We start from the raw sequence: 19,776 nt of genomic DNA, 5'->3' as shown, positions 1-19,776 counted from the left end.
ATGTTAATTCTGCGCGCTATCTGTTGATAGTAATACTAAGGTATTGCACCAGAATGCACACTGTGGCGCTATCTCGGAAAAGAGACTAAAACTACTAGCGCCAAGTGGCTTGGAACCGAAATTTATCATTGAGTTTCATCTCTATTCTATTCTATCCTCTTTGATCTTGACTTTATCTTCAAGCAATTCTTCTTCTTCTCCTGCAGTTAATACTGTCTGTCCACTTTTTTTCTGTATGGTACCCTTTCAAGTCATATGATGGTACCGGTACAGTTTCTTTGAACTTTTCCCATTAACATTCTCAGAATTGTTATTTACTGGCTGAGCGGGAACTGACCCGATATCTAAAATTATAAAATATGAAATATGAAGTGTGGATGTTGGGCTTCCTATGCCGATATATGCATGGCCATCTCAATACTCATTACTCGTTACACCGTACCATCTAGCGGCAGAACTGAAACTACAACCATTTTCCCTGCAAGCAAGTCGTCTTGATAGGTGTATTCAAGCAATTAAATGAACATATCTTTGCCAACAAGCATCCAATGTTAATTTATTTTTTTTGTTTGCTAGTTGCTTTACGTCGCACCGACTCAGATAGGTCTTATGGCGACGATGGGACAGGAAATGGCTAGGAGTGGGAAGGAATCGGCCGTGGCCTTAATTAAGGTACAGCCCCAGCATTTGCCTGGTGTGAAAATGGGAAACCACGGAAAACCATTTTCAGGGCTGCCGATAGTGGGGTTCGAACCTACTATCTCCCGAATACTGGACACTGGCCGCAATTAAGCGACTGCAGCTATCGAGCTCGGTCCAATGTTAATTATTTGAACCATCACGCCACAAAATTTCACTGTTAAACCAGTTTCTTGATCATACCAAATTAATGTTATAAACAAACGACTTTCTCTTGTTTTAGCAGCTATCATAGGTATTGCACTCCTAGCATTCTTTGTAACTTTAACCTTTATTACATATGTCACGTTTTTTTAATACAATCGCTAGTTAAACATTTGGTGTTAACAATAATATTATGAATTTAAGTGTGAATAAGATCCCAAAAAGTGTGAAGCGTGTGTATAAAAAGTCGTATTTACCAATTGATGAAAACCTACAACCTGTTTTCCAGTAATTGGCCGAGTCAGGGATGTTATGAATGAAACATATAGGCCTATAGGCTGTTATTACAATGCGGTCGCCACTCCCAAGGTGATTTTTATTAATGAGTGATAAATGCGATGAAATGATAATGGAGAGTGTTGCTGGAATGAAATATGACAGGGAAAACCGGAGTACCCGGAGAAAAACCTGTTCCACCTCCGCTTTGTCCAGCACAAATCTCACATGGTGTCACCGGGATTTGAACCACGGTATCCAGCGGTGAGAGGCCGACGCATGTTATTTACCAATTACAAGAAGACTGGGTTAAAAAAAAAAAATCACTTTCAGCAAGAATCGAAGAAGAAGAAGAAGAATTGATAGGTGGCGTTGGGATGGGTCGTCGAGGATCGAGATGTAAATACACCAAACCTATCGATTACTCTGGAGTTGTTTCTAAACTTTTTTTTATATACAGTATGCAAGCTCACTTTGAGCGCGATTTTAAGTTTTTAACGTCATTTATTTTTGTGTATGAGCAATATAAATGCGGTCATTGTCATTCTAAATATTTCGAGTGAATGTTCTTCGTGTTGTCATTACCATTGTCATTCAAAATAATTAATGTTTTATTGTATGATTGTTGTATATGTTTAAACGTGAAAAAGATTTGATAATATATATAGTTCCCTTATTTATTCGCTACGGGGAGTTATCATATTGGGTCTAAGGTGAGTATTTGCAGAATAGGGAATAATCTAAAAATGTATTCTAACAATTACACTTAGCACTGCACAATTTGGACATATAGACATTGGTCATAATTTATTGACATTCGTGGTGCTGGTTATTGTTTCAAGGGGGAGTACAATTAGGCAGCCATCCCCTGTCTTACTTTCACATTTGTGCACACTATGATAATGGATTATTTAACGAGGAACCTCATTATAACACTTCCACAATATATTATAACACTTCCACAATATAATCCAACTTGTAGGTTAGGATATCAAGTCATTAGTCACTGTAATAGCTTCAGCTGCAATATGATTTCCTTATAGTTCCTGATAATATGTTCTTTAATAGTCTGGCTAGGCAGTCCTCTTCTCCTTCCAGATTTTCCAGCTTACCAACTAGAATTTCTCTGTTAATAGTGTCAAAGGCCTTTGTTAAGTTTAGGCAGACTGTGCGTAATTTCCCATTTGGCAACGACAGAGCATCTTCTACATCTGACTGTAGACACTGGATGGCTTTGTTGTATTTTGCCTCTTCTGAACCCGATTGTTCTTTTGGAATGTGCTCATCTGTTACTTCTGTCAGTCTTTTAGATAACGGTACTAGCTTTCCAAACCCATACAGCAGATAATAGAAGTCATTCAGAGGTACCCATTGAGTCCCATTCTCTTTACTGTAGCTATAGCAGATTATGTCAGAGCAATACCAAAATATGTAAAGCTGTACATGTACGCAAGTGACATAATTTTGGCTTCAAGCGGCCAAGATCTTTAGCACACCTTCAGCAGAGTGACTGAATGGACAAAAGGAAACAAAGTGCATCTGAATGGGGCTAAGACAGTAACAGTGACTTTTAGAAAAGGAGGTGCCAGTAAACATGGAGTTATTCACTTTGAATGTAGACTTCTTTTGATTTGTCTCATACTTCAGGTAAGCGTACCGGTATCTAGGGGTCTGACGGACACCAGGGGACGTCTTCACAATCTCTTCTTCAATCACGTCTTCACTGACAACATTTTCTTCTGAGAGTGGTATAACTTCACCCTCAATGCAGAGCTTGGTGATATCCTTTAACAAACTCTGCTGCCATAAGAGCGGTGAGTGACATAAGGCATGTTAGAACCCTCATACTGGAAACAGCTATCAGACTCTTTCACCTAGAGAACTAGCCCATGAAGATTTAGATAGCCTAATAATTCCATAGTCCATCATGAATTTGAATTCTTGTGTTGCCACTTACGTACGTTTCAGTCTGGCTGTTTATCCCTCGAAAACGCAGGCGAAGCTTCAGTGGTAATGTGGTTTTTGGTATGCTTACATTTTTCAGGAATCAAATTGGATTTAGGTATGTCTGGATACTGCATCATTAGGTCTGAAAATTTAATGTTTTCACTCACAGAACTGACATTTTCTTCTGAGATTGTTATAACTTCACCCTCAATGCAGAGCTTGGTTATATTATCTAACAAACTCTTTTTATGAACATTCAGTAATAGCTGGAATTTATTCAGAAAGTCTGCTCCCAATATTGCCTTATTGACCTTTGCAACAATGAATGGGCACTGGAAATGGCGTTGGAAGTCCTAAATCAATGGTATGTAGTTCAATTCTGAATGTAGGAATATCGTTCCCCTTGGTAGCATATAAATTATAAGTCAAATCAAGTTTACCTCTCGGGTTAACTGAAATCAGTGAAATATCTGCCCCGTTGTCACCTAAAAATTGCAGTGCCAATTTTTTGTCTGGGACAAATAGGTGAGTTTTGTGAGAATTGAATTTGCCACTAATTCAACTGCAGTTTTGCATTTCCCTGACATGGACAACTATATTGAGAAGTTCGTTTTTCTGATTGACAGTGACGTCCAAATCCCAAATGGTAGTAGCAGCATTTACCTCCAAAGTTATGCCTCTCCCTGGATTTGAAGGGTTAATATTTAGGAATAATCTGAATCAGCCCTATTTAATTTAAGGTGTTGTGCGATAAGAATGTTATTGGTTTCACGTCCCACTAACCAGTTTTGTGGTTTTGGGTGGTGATCTGGTAATTCCAAAATAATTGGTCCATTATTGGAAATGATAAATTTTCCAGCTAACTCATTCTTGGTTGCCAGCATTTTGCCCCTGTGTGTCAGTATAGGCTAATCAGTTACCAGTTAGTAACTAGCACACCTACCAAGATGCATGGCTTGTGCATGTAGTGGAGGCTACTACTACTAAATGTTTTCATTCTTCCCGTGAAGGAAGGGTAGATGGGTCTCCTAGATGGCGACGCCGTCTCCCAGGCCACGAGATTTGTATCGGAGAAGGAAATGTGCGGAGAAGGTCAGTTGGGTGGTGGCCGTGGCCTATACTCGAAACTGTCTCGGTATACGCATAAGTACAGGAGAATGGAAAACCATTCTCAGGATAGCTGACGCTGGGCATCAGACTCCCTCCGTCTCCTGAATACAGAGGTGTATAGCCACAGTGGAGCCGTGGCCACCCCTCTTCTGCTCGGTTGGTTGATCAGAGTGCAGAGCTGTCAGACCACGGACCAGCCGTGGCCACTTTTAGGTCGATCCCACTCTGCATCTGCCAACCTGGTAGAGGCGATACAAAGCGAAAGCAGTTATTTCAACTCCTAAATTAGCCTACATTTTTGCGATGAATATACATACATACATACATACATACATACATACATACATACATACATACATACATACATACGTATAGGCCTATAGATATTTTGGTTATTGTCTGGCGTAGCAATCACCCCAACTCCTCAGGGGCACCCTCACAAGAGACCTGCACCACACACTCCCTTAGTTTCCCCCCTCCCCCCCCCCCCCCCCTTATCGTCGCCATAAGACCTATCTGTGTCGGTGCGACGTAAAGCCCCTAGCAAAAAAAAAAAGTTTTCCCCCCGCTATCCGTGCTGGTTTTGTCAATGAATTTTTAACATTTATTACAATGGTTGCAAGTACTGTAATTATTATTGTGATGTTTATATCGTGGTAAGTAATATGGTCTGATCCTGGAGCTGTATTACATTTATTTTGAATAAATTTTTGTATTTCTTGAGGGGTGATTGGGGCATTTAAAGGATGAGAGTAGTCTTACGTCTCAGAAATGAATGAAAGGAGACTGCATGTGTGGTAGGTTGTAGTTGCAGTATTGTTGTATTGTTGGCTCATCTGGATTGTCATAGTGTGGTATTGTTGGCGGAGAGAAAATATTGGAATAGTAATTGGCAAATGTATGTGCTTTTTGTTTATCTGTGATAGGAGGGTTTGGTGGAAAATGGATGGGATAGGAATGTGAAGAGTTTTGGGTTTTAGTTAATCTTCGAAAGGTTGTCCAGATTTGTCTTGGTTCATGGGTGTCTTCAAGTTCAGAACAGGCTGTAGGCCATTGTTTTCATTTAATTGCTTTAACATATAATACAGTATCTCTTAAAGTTTGCCTGTGATCTTGTAAGGTTGGGTCACGGGTTCAAATGTATGAGTTATAATAGTCATGTGCAAGTTTGAGTAGGGCTAGGACTTTGTGTGGATTTGGTGGCTTGGTAGGATGGTATGAATGCCTGGATATATGTAGATTGTCTGCTCTTATTATGTTTTGCTCTACCAGGTTTGTTAGGGAAATAAGATTGATAATGATGATGCTTGTTGTTTAAAGGCGCCTAACATCTAAGGTCATCAACCCGGAAATGAGCTTTGATAGGAATGTAGGAGGAGGGGAATCGTGAAGTATTTCTGTTATAGTTTGTTTATTCCAATTGGTTTGGGAGAAATGTCTTGTGGGAGGGGGTTGGGAGTGATTTTACAGGTTGTGTAAGAAATACTGGGGATGGTAATGAGTTTTGGGATATGATCTGAGTCTATAGGTAAAAGCTTTTCTATGCTCTGATTGGTAAATAATGAAGGTGCTGTGATAAGAGAGTCGTGTAGTATTGGAGATGGGACGGGTATGGAATTGGAAAGTTATCTGTATGTCAAAGTTATTAGCATTCTTCCTGTGGTGACATAAAGGGTGGAGCGAGAATGGATGGACGATGAGATCGCAGAGTATCTTCAGCTTGAGGGACACTAGATCTTCAAGATCATGAGGATCCGAAATACCCAGGGACCAACATTTATTAATTATATATTCCTTGTCACATAAACATAAACTCATATAATGTAACTAATGCTAATAATCTCAAGAATGCTTAGTTGGTCTTCTCCATGAGTCTCTCCTGAACTCTGATCTTCTTAAAAACTGAAACATTGGTTCAGTGTTCCAGTCAAGATATGCGTAGGACTCGGCAGTAAACCCACATTTTCAGGGTTTCTATCTTATAACTGTCCATGTCTCAGCGGTGTACGTGGTGATTGGAAATATCAACCTCAGTTGGCAGTCGCCACATGGGCCAGGGCAAGGAATCTCCTTATCTCATCCAAGCAGCCTCCGTTGTTCGAGACTAGAGTTCCCAGGTAGATGAATCTCCTCACCACTTCAAACCCAGCTACCCTACTCATGTGTGGCAGGTCATTGCTTGCCCTATCCATGATCATGACTTTAATCTTGCTCTTGTTGATCTCAGGGCCATACTCCCTGTTCATTGTTATCAGTCGGTCCCATGGCAAAATGGTTAGTGTGTTGGCCTTAGGTCACATAGGTCTGGGTTCGATTGCTGGCATGGGGCTGGGTGTATGTGTCGGCTTCATCATTTCATACTCATCACAATGCGCAGGTCGCCTACTGGCGTTGATTCAAAAGACCTACACCTGGCAAGCCGAACTTGTCCTTGGACACTCCTGGCACTAAAAGCCATATGCCATTCTTTTTATCAGTCGATCCATGAGTATTTTCAACTCTCAGGCACTTTTCGTTATGATGTGAGTGTCATCTGCATACCTCAGGTTGCTGATTGTTTTGCCTCCCACTTTGAAGCTGCCTTCTCGTCCGTCCGTCACCTTCCTCATGATGTGTTCAGAGTAGATGTATATTATAGGCGACAAAATGGTTCCTTGCCTTGCTTTGGTCTTTAAGGTGCTGGAGAACATTTCATTGACCCATACATTTTTGTTAGTGTAGAGTGCCTTAATCAGACATGTCAGATGGTCTGGAACTCCCATGTTCTGAAGTAGGTCCCACAGAGGCTCCCATTTCACGGAGTTGAACGCTTTCCTGTAGTCAACAAAGCAGAAGAATGTTGGTATGGTGTGGACTCGGGCCTTCTCCACAGTGTGTCGAACATTCAAAATCTATTCCCTTATGGCCTTGCCTGACACAAACCCAGCCTGTTCTTTAGTTATCTATGGCAGAAGGAAGGCTTTCAGTCTCTCATTGATGATGTCTAGATGAACCGCGCTAGCGTGAGAGATCAGTGCCACTGTCCTATAGTTGATGCAATCTGTGGGAACTCCTTTCTTGTAAATAGGGATGAATATCGACTCAAGCCATTCACCTGGACATTTCCCTGTGTCCCATACTTTCTTACAAAGATCTGTTAATACATCTATCCCTTCTGTAACCATGATCTCTAGGGATTCAGCAGTGATTCCATCCACATCAGGGGATTGCAAAATCAAACTGGCAGAAAGAAAGAAAAAAAAAAAAGGTTCACTAGAAATACAAGAACCTTGTAAAGCAGAGAAACAGGTAGTTGGATGGACACAATTAGAAGCATTCCCTAAAGTACTATATTGCTTAATTAATAATCAAGACCTCCCAAAGAAGAGTTCTCGAAAGTCACCAAGTCCATTTCTGAATACGGATGGATTAAGTTTGGAGGAAGGCTTCATTTTCTGAAGTTAACATCAGAACAGAGCCATCCTGTGCTTCTACTAGCAAATCATTATATCACCAGAATTATCACGCAAAATGAACATCGTCGTCTGAACCATTGTCCCCCAGAGCGACTGCTACATGCAACTCTACAACAATATTGGCCTATCAGCGGCAGAAGAGAAGCAAAAAATATTGTCAAAAGGTGTCTGAAGTGCTTTAGTTACCATCCTACAGTTCCAGAGGTACGTATGGCAGATGTACCAAAAGAAAGGGTCAGATTAGTGGTTCGATCCTTTGTTACCACAGGACTATGCAGGTCCAATATCTGTAAGAGAAAGCCAAAGAAGAGGCCGCATTCATAATACAAGAGTTACATAGGTGTATTTACATGTTTCAGTACCAAGGCAGTGCATTTGGAGTTAGTATCAGAGCTAATGACCAAAGCTTTCTTAACTGCACTGCAGTGCTTTACGGCGAGAAGAGGTTTGTGCAAACAGCTTTTCTCTGATAATGGGAAGAATTTCATTGGAGCAACCAACACACTACAATATATCCAGTCCTTTTTGGAAAAGGGGTCAATGAACATTACCTCCTCACTCACTCAGCAGTAGATAGAGTGGAGTTTCATTCCTCCCCAGTCAGCCCACTTTGGGGGATTGCGGGAAGCAGCTGTAAAAATTATGAAAAGACATTTGCTAACTGAAACACAAGGACGTGTGCTAACCTTCGAAGAAGCCTACACTATTCTTTGCGATATTGAGGCTGTACTAAATTCACGCCCTCTTACTCTCTTGGCAAATGATCCAAATGTTTTAGAAATCCTAACACTTGCATATTTTCTTCTAAGTGACTCGATTGTGCAACCTGTACAAAGGGATGTGTCGAGAGAACCCGATAACCACTTTTCACGTTGGCAGCATTCGCAGAAAATTTGGCAGTGGTTGTGGCAGAGATGGCAGCGGGAATACTTGCAGGAATTGCAAAAATGTGTCAAGTGGCACAATACCAATCAACGTATTGATGTTGTTTCTTTGGTGCTGTTAATTGAGGATAACATCCCACCTCTAGAGTGGCCTAGGGGTAGGATAGTTCAAGTTCACCCTGGACGAGATAGTGAGGTGAGGGTCGTCACTGTTCGGATGGCTAGTAGAACTTCCCTCTTCCCATTGAAAAGGATGACAAGGAGAACTGAATTAAAGATTCCCTGTGATATCTCTAACTTTGTGACATAATGTCAGTATTTCTTTCTTTTAATTATAACAGTATCTACAGTATGTATATAGTTTTGTATTAATGCATATGATAAGAATATTTCAGTTTTTTTACGATAAGATTACAATATAAAATTTAAAGTTAAAAACTTCATGATTGTTCCGTATTGAATAGAGAAATAAGATGTACAATATTATAGGGCATTTCTTATTCTTAAAGGAGGGGATGATTCTGATGTTAATAATTGGCACCCAATCACAGTACATTCCCTGCTTAGAAGAATTTTTGAGAGGAGACTTGATTTCAGATTGTGAAGCTATGTCTCATTTCATAACCACCAGAGAGGGTTTTCTTCTTGCACAGGGATGTATATTAACAATGCACTTTTAGATACCATATGGAAAGCTGCAAAATCCAGGAAAGGGAACAAACCAATCGTGTCCTAAATATTTCAAAGGTATTTGATTCAGTTTGCCATATGCACATGAAAAGACCCTAGACATACTACCTCTCTCACATCAACTGAAACAGATCGTCTTATCTCTTCGTCAGTGTAACAGGACAGTAATTGAAAGTAGTGGACATCAAGCAACACCAATGTCCATAAATCGTGGTGTTTTACAAGGGGCACCTCTTACTCCAGCTTTATATAATTTAGCTACTGACTTTGTACTTGGAGAACTATCTGAAAACATCATATCTAATGGGAATCTGACTTCGAACTTGTTGAAAACTTCCCTAAAATAACACGTATGAGTTTCACCAATGATATGTTAGTACATAGTAGCTAACAACAAACAGCATGCTGAATTGTTGACTAACATAGTTAAAACAGAATTTTGAAGAAATAGGACCTATGCTGAACACTTCAGAATCTGTTGCCATCAATATTGTAAAAGAAAACTTGATCAAACTGATCTGACGATTTTCAGATTCCCTATGGGAATCAACATCCATATCACATGATAAGAACTGTGTTATTTGATCGCTGGATTCAGGGGATAAAATTTGCTATCTACTTCCAAGGTTCCTTGCTCTTAGACCAAGGAAAAGAGAGGATCTGAAGGAAATAGGCCTTACAACAGAAGACACCAAAAATAAGATAAAATTGAATACAAAACTCAAGAATACAAACCTCCGCTTTACCCTTACACAAAACAAACCAACAACACGCACATTTTCAACTGAGGAAAGGGCACGAAGATCGGAGCGTCTGAAGAAGTTCTGGGAGGACCGCAAAGCCCGAACAATCCCTTCAAAGAGACCTGAACGACGGACTGACTAAAGTTATCCTATGTGGTCATAAAAGAAGAAGAAGAAGAAGAAACAAAACATTATCTTATTGGCTGCGAGTCCATTATTGAAATCCGAATAGTAGTTTGTAGCTGTCAATCAGTTTCTGTGGCCTGCTTTTATTTTCCCCCTCCCAACTGCAAACACCACTTTCGTTCTTATTGAGCATTGACAAATTATAAGAAGTGCTGCGAAGGAAACTCTGCAGTTACCAGCTGATACCCCTGATGAAATGCTGTATTCCTCCCCCCAAAATAAAGGGATTAAGTATCTTTAAAGCTGAATGGGAAGACAATTTGCAACACGTAAATATTTGTGGTATTCTTCGTCAGACTTCAGATGAGCACATTCATTCCATTTTCTGTTTAGCAGAAGAAAAATCATCACACATTGCATCTCGAGGGCTTACAGAGGATTCAACTTGCTTATGAAATAAAATATGTCTCAGACATTAGAGGAATGTTGAGAAACTGGGAGTATCAGAAAGGGTGCTCTTTAAAAACCTTTTGACTCAGTGCAGCATTGTTTAAAGAATATCCTCCAGCCAGTAGTGAGTGTTGAGACTCCCCCAAGATGCTGTGCAGCTTTGCTCCAGTAAGAGCTCTTCATGGACGAAGCCAAGGTGATACCCACTACAGTCCTGCAGTAAGACCAAAACCCTTGCTCATGTCCTTGGCTGTTTGATCACAGAGCTTTTAAGACATAACGAACACAATCTCATATGGAAGATGATAGCTAAAGTACTTGTTTATAACAACTACAAGGAGGTTCACTGTATGGTTGATGACAGAATAGACATTGTGCTGGACAGGACAAGGGGAAAGGGTATTATAGTTGACCTCACGGTATGCTTTGAGAAGAGTCTGGGTCATCCGGCAGCTGTTGACCGGAGTGAAAAAGAAAGTATGTGAGCCAACAATGAGCTACTTCTGGAAAGCATATAATAGTAAAAAACTGCGTTTGGCTGGGCTGGTAATCGGAAGCCGTGGGACAGTCCCAAGATCTGTTGTGTAATTTTTCAAATCTCTTGGGATCCAAGCGTAGATTTGCTGGGGATGTCGCACCCCACACTTTGAAAGGGTCAATTCAGATACTGAGGAATTACCTGTACAACCTCAAGAATTAATACATAGCATATAGCCTAAGTCTCATATATTATCCCTTTCCCATTAAAATGTTACGGTACTTCCAGTTTTCTCAATTTATGCAACTTCAGTTTCATTGTTTAAATTATACTGTATATTGATGTACTTTGTCCTAGTTGGCAAAGGGAAGTTAAGGTAAATAAGAAAATAAATTGTAGAATTAATTTGGTGTTAATCAATTTGTGTTCTTATGGTCTACTTACATCTTACTGTTTTGTGTTACAGGATATTCCTTCAGCAAGTGATGGACGCAGTGGAAGAAAGTTTTCTAGATGTTAGTTTTGATGAATCCGTTTTTGAGTTTAAAAAATGTGCTGAATCATGTCTAGGTATGACATTTCAAATATATTTTCATTTAGATTTCTTGTCATGAATTTTTTGTTTATTTGTTGAATCATGCCATTGTTATTTAAGAGAAAGTAGAGAAAACTGGCTACCACATGCCAGAATCATGCTTGCCTGTATCTGGATGTTAATACAATATGGAATTATAACAACTGGAAGAACATGTATGTTAGGAAGATTTGGGTACTTGTTCTCTTTTGCACCAGGAAATGCACTAGCTACCAGTACAAGCAGAGTAATAGCAAATTAATTGGTATGCAGTCATTGAATGACACATTCACATCCTCATTCGAAGTAAAGTGGGTGAGAAACTCCATATGTAGAATACTGCAAGTGAGTTAAAGCATATATGATCGTGTGCTGATTAACTGCGTGTGAATTTAGTGCTAAACCGTTTAGCAACAAAGTTAGGGTTAAGAAATGTAGATGACAGATAAATGAACATATTTCTTCATCCTCATGTCTACAGACCACAGCAGCTGATACAGCATATTTGTGCAATTCCCTTTCTGAACCTACTTGTATGACCTCTCATTGCATTGTCTCTCTACTTCAGCTTTCGTTACTATGGTTCTTCAATAGATAGAACACACATGTTTACCATGAGTATCATGGAATATAATAAGAAACAATTGCATATTTTTATAAAAGAAACTAGCAAATATACCCATGCTTTGCTACGGTATTCTACATTGTATACAGATATCGAAATAAATTTCTGTGCACGCAGTGAATAAGGTTTTCTTAAATTGCTTGTCTCTTAGCATTACCCAAGAAACAGTATGGGGAAGTTCCCATACATTGTTTCCATTGTAATGCGGGAGTTGTGGAGTTGTAATGGTAATGGTAGGCTCACTTGCCTGCTGCCATTCACAATCGAGTTGGGAAGTTTTCGTTATAATGGCAGGCCCCCTTGCCTACTGCCAGTTCCAATCAATTTGGGAAATTTTGTTATAATGTTAGGCCCCCTTTCCTACTTCCAGATACATTTCAGTTGAGGAGTTTTCATTATAATGGCAGGTACCTTCCCTATTGCCAGTCAAAATTGAGTTGTGCTGTTATAATACATTTCCTAATGGCAGTCAGCATACTGCCAGTCACACTCGAGTTGGTGAGTTTCGATTATAATAGCAGATCACTTTGTCTAATGTTCGGTCACGGGATAAATTTGATTATAACGGCGGCACACTTGTCTACTGTTAGACACAATTGGGTAGGAGCATTTTGAACAAAATTTCATGCTATCTTGCCTTCTGTCAATCAAATCAAGAAGTTCATTACAACGATAGGCCCTCTGTACTAATGCCAGAAACACAGGAGTTGGAGAAGGTCCCAATTCCTACTGCCAGTCAAAGTCGATGTGAGGAGAATTGATTACAATTGCAGACATACCAACAGTCACAATCGGTTTGTAAAGGATTGTTTATAATGGCAGACAACCCCCTTTCTAGATCACTACAAATAGACTTCATACATTGATATATGAAATTATATGCACATTTACAATACTGCAGAACTTCATTTACAGATTAAGTGCTGTTTAACGGTGCATCATATCAACAAACGGATTGAACTGCAAGACACACCGCTTAGCGATCTACAGTACGTGGTTAATCCTATGACATTTTCTCGTATCTCATCTATTTATGGGTTAGATTGAGTCAGAAAAGTTGAATAGGGCGTAATTTGGGTACATTTTTCAGTGTTCTCCCCAGAAAATTTCGTCAGCTGGGTTGCAGGAATAAGTAGCCGGGCGGGGAATACTACGTACAAAATTAATATGATAACATTTCGATTTAGTTCCCTCAAGGAATTATTAATATCAATGCCAAAATTAAACTACGCAATTTAGTGTTATCTCAAATTAAATCATAACGGAGTATTTTGAACGACTAGTGTTCTACTGTTCATTCACAATCGTATACCACCGGGGCTTACTACTCGGTTTGTGCTCTCGGCAGGAATCGAGTACCCGCATGCGATTCGATGCTAATACAGACCCCGCTCGCACACAACACTCCGTCATATTCAAGCTGAACATTCAACCAAGATGAACATTTGAATTCTGATGTAATTATGCGTACAAGAACATAGGTTTATAATTTGAATAAACAATTTTATACTATTTGCATTTCCAGTATTTGGGAGATAGTGGGTTCGAACCCCACTGTCGACAGCCCTGAAGATGGTTTTCCGTGGTTTCCCAGTTTCACACCAGGCAAATACCGGGCTGTACCTTAATTAAGGCCACGGCCGCTTCCTTCTCACTGCTTTCCTGTCTCATCGTCACCATAAGACCTATCTGTGTCGGTGCGACGTAAAGCAAAAAAAAAAAAAAAAAAAAAAAAAAAAAAAACCCTATTTGCATTTTAATTTGGAACATCGAATGACTGAAATATGTATTAATATTATGTGACTAGCTCTAGGTTATGTTAGCCGGGCGGTCTGTAAAAACAGCAGGGCCATTAAAAAGGTCGTAGGGAGAACACTGAGTTTTCAAACACTGCGTTACACTCCGGATACTTATGTGACGGCTAGAAACATGGCATTTGGCACACATATTGCCACAGGGCGGTCCAATGTTCGCGCCGAATTTGATGATTCTATCTTTACTATAAGTGTGTCCGTTTTGTGATATGACTTACCGTTTAGCCACCAAATACCTTGAAACAAAAGTCTGCACCGTCATTAAAATGACCTCCATATTTCAATATTTTTCGGGGGTAAAGATTGAAAAATTTAAACACCTTGAAATTTTTCCATTGGTTACAAGCTAAAAGCTATAATTTTGCTTAATTTTAATTTTCTGTCTCTGGCAAATTGTGCCGCCATCTTGATTTGGGGGCAGGGCGGTAAATATGAGGACTTTCAGGAAACTTCTAAGCCCACGGAACCTGTATTTTATTGCTTTGGATAAATATATCTGACTGCGTTCTTATGCTGAGCCCGAAATTTGAAACCGCGCAGTGTGCTCCCCTCAAGGGAATTTTGAGAACTTTTGATTTTTCTAGAGATCGTGAGGTCATCAGCTTCTCTGGTACCAAGGTTCAAATTTCTAAGATACCTGGAAGTGCCTCATTAATTCACGTCTGTTTTCATTTTTATACCTTTATGTATATAAAGTATTTATATAGATCGCTTCAGACCAACTTGCAATTATTAATATAGATGACAGATAAGTATGGGCATGTTTGTAAGTACAAACTTTCATTTTGCGATTTACTGCTCCTAAACGGTACATCATAAAATAAAAAAAAATAAAAATAAAAAAAAAAAAAAAAAAAAAGGATTGCACCATCAGACATCGCTTTTATTGTTCTGTATGGCTGGTGCTATAACATTTTATTGTATCTCCAATATTTATCAGTTAGATTGAGTTAGTAACTTTGAATAGGGTGAAATTTGGGTAAAGTTTTAACACTTTACATTATTTTTGGATAGTTATGTGGAAGTTAATATCATGAAATTTGGCATATGAACATTGGCCATGTCAATGTGAGTGTCAAATTTGATGATGCTATCTTTCCTATAAGTATAAAATACACTTGTAAAAAGTATGAAATTGATATAAAATAGTAAAATGCTGCTCTTTCTAACATATAAGGGATCTAGATACGACAAAATATCACAGGACCAGTGTTGTAGATCTCTTCATGTTGAGTTTGATTGTGCCATCCGTTTTGTGATACAACTTATCTTTTAGCCACCAAATACCTCGAAACAAATGTTTGCACCGTCATTAAAATTACCTCCATATTTCAATATTATTCGGGGGTAAAAAGTGAAAAATTTAAACACCTTGAAATTTTTTCATCGGTTACAGGCTAAAAGCTATAATTTTGCCAAATTTCAATTTTCTATCTCGTCTGGCAGATTGTGCTGCTATCTTGATTTGGGTGCAGTGGGTAAATATGAGGACTTTCAGGAAACTTTTAAGCCACAAAACCTGTATTTTATCACTTTGGATAAATATATCTAACTGCATTCTTATGCTGAGCCTAAAATTTGAACCCCCCCCCCCCAGCATGCCCCTCTCAGGGAATTTTGAGAATTTTCAATTTTTCTGAGGATCCTGAGGTTATCAGCTTCTCTGGTGTTAAGTTTCAAGTTTCTAATATGCCTGGAAGTGCATCCTTAATTCATGTTTATTTTAATTTTTCTACCTATATATATTTAGATGCTCCAGACTGACTTGCATTTATTAATATATGTGTAAAAAGTGATGAGTTGTAGGTAAACTATTAAATAATGATTTGAGTGATGAACTTGCACCTGAAATGGAGGACAGTGACAGTTAATCTGATGATGGTGTTTTCCATATACAAAATGAAATATAACAAGATTGAAGTATCAATTACGCGTCCTTTCTGTCGTCCATCTCTGCCCTTATTCATAGCTAGAGCACGACTGGGTCATCGTCGTCATCATCATCATCATCATTAGCCATCTCCAGTTTCCCGGGTGAGGTGTAAGAGCACTCTTCATTTCTGTCTGCACAGGTACATCCCTTCCTCTTCAATTTTACACTGCACTTAGTGAGGGAGGGCTTTATGAAGGTTAGTCAGAGTATTTAAATCATCTGTGAAGAAGCTAGTAGTGAATGTGCTTACTCTAAGGTATTTTGTTGGCTATTCCATCAACAGTCTTAAATAGCTATTTGAACTTATAGTCTCATGCGGAGAGCCACTGTAGTGTACCGGGAAAAGCATGATGTAAAGGCTAACTCAGGGTAATGATGGGTTAGGTTCTGAGGGCATTTAGGGTACAGTAATAGAAACCAGGTACAGAGAGAGGCTATTCTTGAGACTATCAGAAAACTCAATTTTGAATGTTTTTATTAAACGAGGTCGAGAGTCTGGCACATTAGAGTGAGATATGAACATCGCCCAGTTTATCTTCGTTTGGACATCTGCTTCTTACTGCATACAGGTTGCTCCAGCACTCCCTTACTGAGCTGATCTTGGAAGTTCCAGGCACTCCAGTTACTATCACCACAGGCTGGAAAAGTCACGATAGTGACCAAGGTTAAAGTCCCGCTGTTCTTGTTGGTCTGAATATTCAGTTAATCTTCTCACTCAAAAATACATTTAACAAAGTGATGGTGTGCATTCGCTAGTTAAAAAAATATGGTAACACTTAAGTAATTACATACACATTGTTAAAGATTTGTTTTACTTGTTTCTCGTGAGAGTCCACAAGTAAAATAGTGGGAAGAAATGTCACATATTATTTACAAAGTATTACTTTACCCATTTCACTTGATTGAGTCCACTAGCTAATGAATTGTCACAGGTTATTCCACTATCACCAAATTATATCAAAAATGTTCTCTAACTATCTGGATATCTCATGATTAAAGTCAATTTCAAGTCCATAAAGCTTGTTGCATTATTTTTAAATACTAGTTTGTTTCCCTTTAATATGCATATTGCCCACCAGGCTAGTCGGCCCTGCGGTTATGGGCGCGCAGCTGTGAGCTTGCGTCCGGGAGATAGTAGGGTCAAGCCCCACTGTCAGCAGCCCTGAAGATGGTTTTCCGTGGTTTCCCATTTTAATACCAGGAAAATGCTGGGGCTGTACCTTAATTGAGGCCATGGTCACTTCCTTCCCACTCCTAGGCCTTTCCTCTCCCATCGTCGCCATAAGACCTATCTGTGTCTGTGCGATATAAAACAAGTTGTAAAAAAAATAAAATATAATTGCCATGGTTCATGGTGTGGGTTACTGTAGTCACATCCTAATTCGTGAACCATGGGCAACGGCTGAGTGGCCTAGTAAGTGGTCCTGAGAGTCGGGATACCAGTTGCTATGGAATGGGAGTGGGCATCTCGGACATATTCTGAGTCATGGCCGTCCTTGTGCTCAGGTGGCTAGGACTATACAATCCACAAATGGTCCATAACCCGTTACAGGAGAGATCCTCACTTGGACTATGAGTAAGTAGGGTAGCATTCTTCTTCATGAATTTACCGAGCTCAGAATATTTTAAGCAAGTCACGGACCTATGGGAGTAACGGAGTCCCACTTCCATTTGACAGGCGAGGACTCCTTGGAAACAACTTCGCGAACGAAATGGAATTCGATTGGGAGCTATCAATATTAATGGGGCTTATGGAAGAAAGAAGGTAGAACTGGCTTAGTCAGCAAAGAGGATGCATCTGGATGTGCTAGGAGTAAGTGATATTCGGGTAAGGGGAGATAACGAGGAAGAGGTAGGAGATTATAAAGTGTACTTGATGGGCGTTAGAAAGGAAAAGGCAGAGTATGGGGTAAGGCTGTTTATCAGGAATACAATTGCACGCAACACAGTTTCTGTTAGGCACGTAAATGAGCGAATGATGTGGGTAGATTTGGCAGTTGGAGGATTTAGGACGACAATTGTCTCAGTGTATTCTCCATGTGAGGGTGCAGATGAGGATGAAGTTGACAAGTTTTATGAAGCATTGAGTGACATCGTGGTCAGGGTCAACAGCAAGGATAGGATAGTGCTAATGGGCGATTTCAATGCGAGAGTTGGAAATAGAACTGAAGGATACGAATGGTAAATGTGGGGAAGATATGGAAGCTAATGGGAAGCGTTTGCTGGACTTCTGTGCTAGTATCGGTTTAACAGTTATGAATACATTCTTCAAGCATAAGGCTATTCACCGCTACACATGGGAGGCTAGGGGTACCAGATCCATAATAGACTATATCTTCAAATTCAGGAAGTCCGTTAGGAACGTACGAGTTTTTCAGGGATTTTTCGATGATACAGACCACTATCTGATATGTAGTGAACTGAGTATCTCTAGGCCTAGGGTAGAGAAGGTGAAATCTGTCTGGAAACGAATAAGGGTAGAGAATCTCCAGGACAAGGAAATTAGACAGAAGTACATATTATGATTAGTGAGAAGTTTCGAACATTGGACAGTAAGCAGGTTCAGGATATAGAAAGAGAATGATGGGTGGCATACAGGGATGCTGTAGTAGAAACAGCAAAGGAATGCCTAGGAACGACTGTGTGTAAAGATGGGAAAAAGGGAACATCTTGGTGGAATGATGAAATGAGAGCAGCTTGTAAACGTAAAAAGAAGGCTTAACAGAAATGGCTCCAAACAAGGGCCGATGCAGACATTGAATTGTATGTAGATGAAAGAAACAGAGCGAAACAAGTAGTTGTTGAATCCAAAAAGAGTCACGGGAAGATTTTGGTAATAACCGGGAAAGACTAGGTGAAGCAGTAGGGAAACCTTTCTGGACAGTAATAAAGAATCTTAGGAAGGGAGTGAGAAAGAAAATGAATAGTGTTTTGAGTAATTCAGGTGAACTCATAATAGATCCTAGGGAATTACTGGGCAGGTGGAGGGAATACTTTGAAAATCTTCTCAACGTAAAAGGAAATTTTCCTGGTGGTGTCGCGAGCAACCAAGCTCATGGGAAAGAAGAAAATGATGCTGAAATTATGCTTGAGGAAGTGGAAAGGATGGTAAATAAACTCCATTGTCATAAAGCAGCAGGAATAGATGTAATTAGACCTGAAATGGTGAAGTATAGTAGGAAAGCAGGGATGACATTGCTTCATAGAGTAGTAAGATTAGCATGGAGTGTTGGTAAGGTACCTTCAGATTGGACAAGAGCAGTAATTGCACCTATCTACAAGGAAGGGAACAGGAAGGATTGCAACAATTATCGAGGAATCTCGTTGATTAGTATACCAGGCAAAGTATTCACTGGCATCTTGGAAGGGAGGGTGCGATCAATGGTTGAGAGGAAGTTGCATGAAAACCAGTGTGGTTTCAGACCACAGAGAGGCTGTCAGGATCAGATTTTTAGTATGCGCTAGGTAATTGAAAAATGTTACGGAAGGAATAGACAGTTGTGTTTATGTTTCGTAGATCTCAGAGAGAAAACATATGACAGGGTATCGAGGGAAAAGATGTTTGCCATACTGGGGGACTATGGAATTAAGGGTGGATTATTGAAATCAATCAAAGGCATTTATGTTAACAATTGGGCTGCAGTGAGAATTGGTGGTAGATGAGTTCTTGGTTCAAGGTACTTACAGGGGTTAGACAAGGCTGTAATCTTTCACCTTTGTTATTCGTAGTTTACATTGATCATCAGCTGAAAGCTATAAACTGGCGGGGAGGGATTCAGTTAGGTGGAAATGTAGTAAGCAGTCTGGCCTTTGCTGATGACTTGGTCT

At 39.7% G+C, this 19,776-nt stretch overlaps 1 protein-coding gene across 1 annotated transcript in view; it reads left to right on the top strand.

Moving 5' to 3' along the window:
- The first annotated feature begins 1,490 nt into the window (after nucleotides 1–1,490).
- LOC136856762 (DNA repair protein Rad60) overlaps nucleotides 1,491–19,776 on the top strand; it is a 131,927-nt gene continuing 113,641 nt past the window's right edge. The window contains exons 1-2 of the mRNA XM_067134854.2: nucleotides 1,491–1,518; nucleotides 11,469–11,572. Coding sequence (XP_066990955.2) covers nucleotides 1,517–1,518; nucleotides 11,469–11,572 — 106 coding nt within the window. The 5' untranslated portion in view covers nucleotides 1,491–1,516. The remainder of the gene's footprint in view (nucleotides 1,519–11,468; nucleotides 11,573–19,776) is intronic.

This window comes from Anabrus simplex, chromosome 1 (assembly GCF_040414725.1).
Source record: "Anabrus simplex isolate iqAnaSimp1 chromosome 1, ASM4041472v1, whole genome shotgun sequence".
Taxonomy (NCBI): domain Eukaryota; kingdom Metazoa; phylum Arthropoda; class Insecta; order Orthoptera; family Tettigoniidae; genus Anabrus; species Anabrus simplex.
The sequence above is the reverse complement of the archived record's forward strand: the minus strand, read 5'-3'. Positions and strand labels throughout refer to the sequence as shown.